Source organism: Fukomys damarensis, unplaced genomic scaffold (genome assembly GCF_012274545.1).
Source record: "Fukomys damarensis isolate Sample0158 unplaced genomic scaffold, DMR_v1.0_HiC HiC_scaffold_13, whole genome shotgun sequence".
Classification (NCBI taxonomy): domain Eukaryota; kingdom Metazoa; phylum Chordata; class Mammalia; order Rodentia; family Bathyergidae; genus Fukomys; species Fukomys damarensis.
This window is the reverse complement of record NW_022900925.1, coordinates 18,029,764-18,039,421: the sequence shown is the minus strand read 5'-3', so window position 1 is coordinate 18,039,421 and position 9,658 is coordinate 18,029,764. Positions and strand designations below refer to the sequence as shown.

General features: G+C 41.0%; 2 protein-coding genes across 3 annotated transcripts in view; one reads left to right on the top strand and one right to left on the bottom strand.

The window, feature by feature from the left end:
- The window catches only part of Sdf2 (stromal cell derived factor 2), an 11,818-nt gene extending 9,124 nt beyond the window's left edge, over nt 1-2,694 (bottom strand). For both annotated transcript variants that reach the window (XM_010642303.3, XM_010642304.3), the window contains exon 1: nt 2,452-2,694. In XM_010642303.3, coding sequence (XP_010640605.1) covers nt 2,452-2,602 — 151 coding nt within the window. In that variant the 5' untranslated portion in view covers nt 2,603-2,694. The remainder of the gene's footprint in view (nt 1-2,451) is intronic.
- A 5-nt stretch (nt 2,695-2,699) lies between these two features.
- Supt6h (SPT6 homolog, histone chaperone and transcription elongation factor) overlaps nt 2,700-9,658 on the top strand; it is a 35,051-nt gene continuing 28,092 nt past the window's right edge. Inside the window, exon 1 of the mRNA XM_010642305.3 lies at nt 2,700-3,072. The gene's annotated coding sequence lies outside the window, so the exon portion shown is untranslated. The remainder of the gene's footprint in view (nt 3,073-9,658) is intronic.

The following is a 9,658-nucleotide window of genomic DNA, read 5'->3' as shown; positions in this document are numbered from 1 at the left end:
ACACACACACACACACACACACATATAAAACTCATAGTTAACTAATATATGCTGAACATTTACCAGGTCTCAGGCACTAACCCAAGTCCTTTGTTCTCATGTTATTTAATACATGCATCTGTTCTCTGAGTTAGGAATATATGTGTGTGTGTGTACAAATATATATATATATATATATATATATATATATATATACACACACATACATGTACATATACATGTATACACACACACACACACACACACACACACACACACATATATAAATTTTTTTTATACTGGGGATTGAAATTGGGACCTTGCAATTGGGAGGCAGGTGGTGGAACCACTGAGCAAAATCCCCAGCCTGAGTTAGGTATATTATGAACCCCACTTTATAATGGCGTGTTAGAAAGTATGAAGTATGCAGCTGTAACAAGGCTGGAGTTAAACTGGAACTAACACTCTTTACCACTTATGTTCTACCTTTCTTCTTCCTGCCTTATTTTCTGCTAAGTTCCTCCAAGTAGGTTACTCTCTCATAAACTCCAGGGATATTCTTTTCCCTAGGCTTCATTCATTCCCCAATTCTTTGAAAGTTCCCCATACAGTATTTCCCAGATACTTTCCTCAAATACTCTCATCTTTGTCTTCACATCCTGGGCTCTACCTGACCACAAGCTTTTAATGATACTGCCCTTTTACCACATAACACTTTATACTTTGTAGGTACTACTTATCTGGGCAAATGTAACAAACTATCAATTCCTCTCTACTGACTTCTCCCACTCAGCTCATACATTTGTTTTGATTTTTTTTAAAGACAGTTTCTCACTATGTAGTCCAGACTGGCTTTGAAATTGCCACCTAACCTAAACTAGTCTGAAACTCATGATTCTCCTCCTACCTCAGCCATGCAGTGCTAGCATTACAGGCATCTGCCTGTATGTTTTGTTACATCTTTTTTTTTTTTAAAGACAAAGAAAAGAAAAAAGACAAACCAACTGTTCTTCTAGTTACTGCCTTACAGCTCTGCTCACTAAATTATGGTCTCCATTTCATCTTTTATTTTTTTCTCCTCCACCCTAATCCTTATACTTTGAGATTACCCAGACTTCTACTTCTACTTCCATCAGTAGTTCTTAGGCACTTGTTGGGACTCAGGACAAAAGCATTTGTACATTTTTCAAGTATCTCCAGTGCTTCAAGTTGACACAGAATTTACTGTAATTTTCACAGTAAGAACCACAATTGAATCCGAGCAATTTCATATACTCTCATCACACCACAAACACCATCTGTCAGATGCTGTATGTAACTCTATCTCAAATTCAGCACAGAACCCTTTTCTGAGCTCCAAGAGTATTTGAAACCTACAATTCTTTACTGCTAAGCTTCTCTCTACCTCTATCCTAATTCAGTAGATTCAAAAGAGAAAAACAGATCAAATTAAAATTAAGCCTAAAGTATAGTTAGTGCTCACCTGAATAATTGCTAGGATTGTTAGGACATCCCAATAAGGACAACTCAGTTCCTTTCCTAGTTCAACTGGTCAGTCAGGTCCCCCACCCCAATCATGAACTTACAGTCCAGCTCATCTGAGAGAACTTCCTCTCTAAGATAATAGCATCATTAGTCATCTAAGTTATGCTCCTCACATCTCGCTGTTTTTCTTCTTTTTCTTTTCAGTGTTGGGATGTAATACAGGGCCTTGCATGTGGTAAGCAGTCTATCACTGAGCTAATTCAGCCTTTGAACTTCTTTCTCTCCTTTTTTGTCTATTTTACTCTCTTTCTTGTGACTTGGCAGATTCACTTTGTCATGGGTTCATTAAGTCTATGTTAAATGAATAGACCCACAAATTACTTATTATTAAGTATTTTAATCTTAATGGTAAAAGTCAGTTTCCTCTATAATGCCTGTTATTGCTTTAAGTTCTTTAAAAGAAAGATTGAGTAAAAAGGGGCCAAAAGATAGGCGCTAAAAGCATACATAAGGTGCAAAACTGAGGGTTGCAATCAAATAGCATAATCAATTGGAGTTTGAGATTTTAGAGATATATCCCTTACTGTAACTTTCTACCTGTCTTGTCTCTCTCACACTGAATGGAGACAGGCCAGAGCAGCTAAAAGCAAGTTTTGTACCTGGATAGATCTGAATCCAATCCTGTCTGTCATTCGCTAGTTTGCAAGGAGTTAAGTAAGCGATTTAATTTCTCTCAATGTTTCCTCATCTGTAAGGATTAGAGTAACAATAGTATCCATTTTGTTTTAAAAATTGGGGAAAGTACATATGTAACATGCGTGGCAAGTAGCTCACTACATAGAAGCAGATATTAAGATTAAATTGCCTTGAAACAGCTCAGTTCACCTCACTTCCTCTGGACCTCAGAAACCTCCCCAGGGTACCCCTAACCTTCCAAGGCCCCGCCTCCTCCAGTCTACCAGGCCGCTCCAGCCCTCTCAGCAGTACCTGACCCGTAGCGCACGTCGTGTGAGTGAAGTCGGACATTATGGCGCGTGTTGAGTAGCTTCACCACAGAACCGCAAGTAACGACAGCCAAACTGGATGCTCCCACAGCGTTCCACAAACCCCCGAACAACAACAGCGGTACAACAGCCATCCCAGCTGGACCTCAGACCCCTTAATCCTCCAAGAAAATTTAGCCCCTCCCCGGAACCGGAAGCTGAAGGCTGAACCACGGACTAAAGGAAGTGAAGGCGCCCTTGTCTGATCTTCATGGTTTCTTTGGCTAGAGCAGCTTGAGGAACTCTCAGGGCCAGGTTGTCTTCGAACCCCTTTTTGTGTTTCGAGGCCTGTGTGAAAGCTGCTTCCCTAAATCGCTTTCTTCCAGCTTCCGCACGCTGGGGACGAAAGCCCCCAAGAGACTGGGGCAGGGGGGCAACCAGTGGCCCTCCCACTCCCAGTGACAGGGAGCCGGAAGTGACGTAACACGTTGACGCAGCAGTGGCGGCGGTGGCGGCGAAGGGACCGTGCGGTGGATCCGTACTATCCTTTTCCAGTCTCGGTTCGACGACTCCATTTTCCTCGGTTGGGGTTTTGCGCACCGGAGAAGCGGCGGGCCTCACGCAGGTAAAATTCAGACTGGAGAGTATGTTTCTCGCTTGGGTCAGGTAGGGAACCTGGCTCATAGGGCCTGAACCCATAAGGGAAGAGGCATTAGGGAGCCGTCTGCGGGAAGGGGGCCCCCCAGGCCTTCCTTGCTCTGTGAGGGGGAAGAGGGGAGGAACGCAAGGTAGTTGATCTTAGTCCCAAGGCTTTCCCAAACCCTGTAGCACCTGGAACCTGTGAATTGGGTGCCTGTTGAATCAACAGGCTTCGTGGGGTTCAGTCCTTCTGGAGCTTTTTGAAAAGTGGGCCACCCGAAAGGATTGAGAATGGAAAGGACCTAGGGTTTCTGACCTGTTAACGGGTGACCTAATTGTTTGTTCTGGGGATGTGAATCCTACCTGGCTTCCAGCAACTCAGTTATCAGGCTAGGAGGCTATGCTACATTATAGCGCTTCCAATATTGTTGAATAATACAGTTAGAACTTTTTGGAGATGGTTGCCACCCTCATCTCTTTCTAAAGATCAGAGGGCTTGTAGACGTACCTGAAGTCCATCCATTCTCTGTAGATTCAGCTTTCCAAACATTTTCCAAACACCTACCATAAACATCAGAACGGACTAAGTCTAAATTTTATCTTCTTGCAGGGTCTGCTTTTCTCTTCGCACTCTCTTGAACTAGCTGGAGCAATTCATTTTCCTGAGTTGTCACAAGAACTGATACTAATTTCCCTTTAGGGGGAGACTTAAGCTCTCTAAAAACACTTCCATGAAAATTCAATGTAATGTCACAAGGAGCAAAAGAGTGTTGTTAAGCCGGAGAGTGAGCAGTATTGAATTTGACTCATTTCTTTAGAAATAAAAGAGTAGTTCCACTACACATTACCAGTTTTAAGTTTTCAGTGTTTTTTGAGTTTGATTTTTGAAGTAAGGTTCTTGCTGTGTTACCTAGGCTTCTCTCTAACTCCAGAACTCGGGAGATACTCCAGACTCAGACACCCCAGTAGCTGGGACAGGTGCACATCACCATGCCTGGCCTAAGTCTTCAGTGTTTTTAAAACAAAAAACAAAAAAAAAAAAAAACATTACTGCCAGGGATTTAGCTCAGTGGCTCTGTGGCTGCCTTGCAAGCACAAGGTCCTGAGTTTTAGCCCCGGTACCAAAAAAAAAAAAAAAAAACTGCTGTCCCATCAACTATGAATTTAGCATCCCTTCCACTAGTACAAACTCATTTTTATTCCTTTGGCTTATGTGGCTACTAGATTAGATTAGCATTTACATGACTACTAGATTTGGTTGGCGCAGCATCATCACTAAGAGGTTTAAATCTCATCAAGAGATTAATCACATCACAAAGTGATACAGTTTAGAGATACTGGGTCACATTTTACATCTTTCCTTGCAGAGGTCTCCTTCACAAAAAAGAAATTGTTATGGAAACATATGATCTTTGGAGGAAAATTAATTTGTCCTTGCTTCTGTGTTCTTGATCTCAATAAATAGTACCACTATCCATACTGCACATAACATTGGTTTTCTTCCTCTCTGTTATTTCCCAATAAAACCAACCACCAAATCCTGTCTCCATAAAACTATGTTCCCGGGACTGAGGATAATAGCTCAGTGTGGTAAGCAGTTGCCCAGCATGCACAAGGCCCTGAGTTCACTCCCTAGTACTGCAACAAAACAACACATTCACATATGCACTGTTCCATTAGCATGCAGATTATTTTTTGGTTTCCTTTACATGCCTCTCTTCCTCTTATCATACTACTTTTTAAAATTTCAAAACCAGATTTCCATCTTGCCAATTCAACTTTCTCACCTTTTATTCATTGCTCGGATTATACAAATGTTCTTTTGGAACAGTCCAATGGAATTACTCTTGTCAGGGTTACTATGTTAGCAGATCAAATGGATACTTTGTTCGCATCTTCCTGGACTGTTTGACACAGTTACTCCTTTTGGGGGTGGGGTGTACAGGGATTGTACTCCTGTCCTCGAGTCCTTGCACTTGCAAGGCAGGCCACCGAACCACTGAGCTAAATCCCCGGCATACTTACTCCTTTTTGACACTCTTCTTCTGGTTGCACTGAGGCTTCACTCAGATTTTCTCCACTTACCTGGCTGTTTCTTTTCAGTCTTCTCTGCTAGTCATTTTTCCTCTCTACCTAACTTTAAATAAATGTATGTATGTATGTTGGGTTTTTCTCAGGGTTTAATCCTAGGTCTCTACATGTTTCCTTTAGGTAATCCAGTCACAGAGCTTCATTTATCATCTGAAAACTAGCAATTCCCAGGTTTAAATCTCTAGCCTACCCTTCTCTCTTGGTTCCAGAATTATGTCAAAATGCCTGTTTAATTAGACTATCTTAGGCATGTCAAAGCTAACATAATCAAAAGAAAATTTTCGTTTTTTCATCATTCCAAACCCATCTCAATAAATGGTATGCCCATCCACCTGTTTACCAAAGCCAGACCTCTAAGAATCATCATTAATTCTTCTATAAATCCTGTAATTTTACCTCCAAGATATTTCAAATCTGTTTTTCATCTTCACTACTACCACTATATCCTGAGCCATCATTGTCTCTTTGGCATGGGTTACCAGAATAATATCCTAGTTTTCCTTGTTTCCATTTATATGCCCCTCCAGTTTTTTTTGGGGGGGGTTGTTTTTTTTTTTTTTGGAGACAGGGTCTCACTATGTAGTTGAGATTGACCTCGAACTCATTATGTAGTTGAGATTGACCTCAAACTCACTATGTAGCCCAGGCTGGTCTTGAACTCACAGTGATCCTCCTGCCTCAGCCTCCCAAGTGCTGGGATTACAGGCGTGCACCACCATGCCCGGCCCCCTCCAGTATTTTTTCCATGAAGCAGAATCTTGTCAAGTCGTAGCATTTCCCTACTGAAACCTGAGTGGCTGTCCTTAGCTTTCGTGCCCTGTTGAACAGACCCCACCTCCCTCATTCAACCATCTTCACCATGCCTGCTGTAATCACATTGGTCCTAGGACATCACTGACTATATGCCAAATTCTTGCCCACTTTTTCTTCTGGATTCTCTGCTCTGGTTCTGCATACTGTTTTATTTTGTTTTTTGATCTGTTCTTGGTATCTCAGCATAACTTACCTCAGAGGTATATTTCTTTCTTAGCACTTACAGCAAGGCTGACTTGTTTATGGTTTGTCTCCTCTATACAGGAATCCTTGTCTTGTAAAGTGTAGGGATCTTTACTTATATGTGCCTAATATATGATAAGTGCTCAATAAATAAGTATTTGGGCTGGGGATTTAGCTCATTGGTGCTGCTGCCCGCCTTGCAAGCAGAAAGTCCTGAGTTCAATCCCTGGTACTAAAAAAAATTATAAATAAGTATTTGTTGAATTACCAAATAAATCAATTCTCTGTTCAATACCCTGCAGTAGCTTCCTGGCACATTTAGGATAGAGTCCAAAATCTTTAATCTATAACGAACTTTATGCCTTTACTCCTGACTCATCAGCCATTCTCCTTCTGCCTAAATCAGCCCCCTCTGTTCCTGCCACAGTGCATGCCTTGAACTGGAATGTTCTTTAACAATGTCCCCACCCCACCAACCACTGCCTCTAGAAGAAACCAACTCCTCTTCTTGTTCACTTTTTTTTTTTTTTTTTTTTTTGAGAAAGGGTCTTGCTAACTTGCTCATTTGTCAAGGCCCCGCTCAACTTTACAGTCCTCTCGCTTCAGCCTCCTAGAGCTGGGATTGTTAAAGTGTTCCACCATACTTGCCTCCATGGAACTCTTGTAATCAGTTCTTTAAAGACTTGCACTTCTGGGTAGAAATCACCAAACTAGGCCTGTGGGCCAAATTAAACCACTTTGTTCATTTACATATGGTCTGTGTATGCTTTTGTATTGTAAAGGCAGATCTGGCTCTGTAGAGAGAAGGTTTGTAGGCCCCTGTGTTAGATCAAGAACTATTATCTTCTCCAGTCTGTGTGCCACAAGGCTTGGAAATGTTCCTCACTCCCTGTGTTACAAGGGTTCTGAATCTGGTTATAAAAGTCTGTTGTTTCTGCTCCTCTTCTGTCCCTTTTTTGTTCCTCAAGGAAATCTGGAAAGAAAAGGGTATTTTTAAGTTACATTAAGAACCATTTTATTTATTTGTTTGTTTGTTTGTTTATTGGTACCGGGGATCGAACTCAGTTTCTAACGTTTGCGAGGCAGGTGGCAGAACCACTGAGTTAAATCCCCAAGCCAAGAACCGTTATTAATGGTATGCTTTTTATTGAAAAGATTCTAAGCTAAGAGCGGTGGCCCACATCTGAAATCCCAACTCCTGGGGAGCCTTAGTCAGGAGAGTTGTAAGTTCAAGGCCAGTCAGGGGAATGTAGGAAGAGCCCATCTCAAAAATAAGGAAAAAGTCTGAGATGAAGCTCAGTGGTAGAACATCTCTGGATTGATGTTGCTATGTCAAAAAAAAAAAAAAAAAAAAAGATTCTGAGATTTTTTCTATAAACAATGTGCATGTGAAAATAACAAAACTACCCATTTCTGTATTTTAATGTTGTATTAAGTATAATTAGCCTTTTTCATAGAATTCGGAATCCCAGATATAAAAGAATTTAAACTCTGAAAACTTATTTTTTAAATTTTCTCAGGTTTTTAAATTCCAATTAGATATTCATTCACTCCTGGGTACCTTTGAAATGGTCCTATTCCTTTGCTCACAAAATATAAAATGTGAGGGTCAGGGATTTAGTTCCGTGGGGCCACTGCCTGCCTTGTGGTCCCAAGCACAAGGTCCCAAGTTCAATCCCCAGTACCAAAAAACAAATAAAAAATAAAATGTGAAATGACTTGTAGTTTAAATTCACAATACTTCAAAAAAAAAAATTCACAACACACTTCTGGGGCTATTCCCCAACCAACCAAGCATTTTCAAGCCTAAGGATTTGTTCATATTGCCTTTTTTCAGACCACATTCTCAACTCCTCACTAATGCATCATCTTTTCTGACATAATCCATAATCTCTGTGTTCATATTGCTCTCATTTTCCTAGTGTACAACTTAATACAACGTTAATTATTGAATTTGTTTTTGTTGTGTTGTTTTACTTTTGCAGTCTGGAGATTGAACCCAGAGCCTTCTACTTAGTAGGTAATTGCTCTGTCAGTGAGCTCCACACCCCTGGCCCCAATCACATTCTGTCGTAGCTTTATTTACAATTTTTTGAGATAGATTGGTGAACTCCACCAAGATGGAAAGCATATTTTACTCATTGTTGTATATCCAAGGCCCAGCACAGTCTGACCTTGAAAAAAAAAAGTGGCTGGAAGCCGCAAAGTTAAGGGAATTAACAGACTAGATCTCTTTTCATTCTGGTCTTCTCTTAATTGCCTCCTACAACTTCTTTTTCAAAGGAAGGAATGGCTGAGGGCCTCCCCTGTGGCAATCTGATCCCAGCTCCATTCCTCTTGCAGAAAATGTCATGGTAACCACCAGCCTTTCCCTTTGAGCCACATCTTGTACTGCAGCTGTACTTCTGCCTGGAGAAACCTCCTTCCACCACATTTCCCTTATAGACCTAGTCCAGTGGTATATTTAACTTATAATCTGAATATGAGGAAAATTGAAGACTGTAAGTATTAAATGCAAAATCCAAACCACATCAGGCTCATTCCGGATACCGTATATTAATAATAATTATGTGTAAACAAATAATTATTATCTCTGTTCTGGAGTGGTTGTTTCTTGGCATCCTTAGGCTGCAGTGCTGCAGCACACTGCACATTTAGCTCCTTCAAGTTGCAGCAAGTCAGAATTGCTTCTGGCACAACTCTTTTAATTGGATGTCTTGGCATTGAACTGCATTGGAGGCATTCCCCAGCTATAGCACAGCATGTGCTTTATTGCTAACCTAGGCAATGGGAATGAGGGAACACAGCTGTCTTCCCAAGCCATGTGCAGCCCAGAGCACCAACTGCCCCCAGGACAGAGGAAAGCTGTTGTTTCTTCAGGTAGGCTTTGTGTTTCTCTCTGGCGAGCAGGCTGGGGGGGGCATGTGGTCTGAAAGAGCTGCCATTTAATTTGAAGATGTTGAGGGCTTAAAAGGCTGAATTTGTGGGTCTCGTAGCCTAATTAAAGCAAACTATGTGGGGGCTGCTGTAACCAAATCTTTTTTCTTTTTTTTTTTTTTTTTTTTTTTTTTTTTTTTTTTTTTTTGTACCAGGGATCGAACTCGGTACCTTGAGCTTGTGAGGCAGGCGCAGAACCACTGAGCTTAAATTCCCAGCCCCCAAATCTCTTTTTAATGGCTCAGTTGAAGACTGAGGGGGAACAATGTCATAATTATAGTTAGAGCTCCATTTTAATTGGCAGAAACTTAAGAGATTTTCTTTTGGGTGTACTAAAGCTACATGACTTTAACAATACAGACTTTAAAAACTATGTCACAGCCATGCTGGGCCTTTATAATGATTCTCAAACTTCTTTGGTCTTAGGTCCCTTTTGTGCTTTTTATTTTTATTTATCTTTCTTTTTTTTCCTCGCAGTACTGGGGATTGAAGACAGAGCCTTCTCACTGAACTGCATTTCCCACCCTTTTATCTTTGGTTTTGGTTTT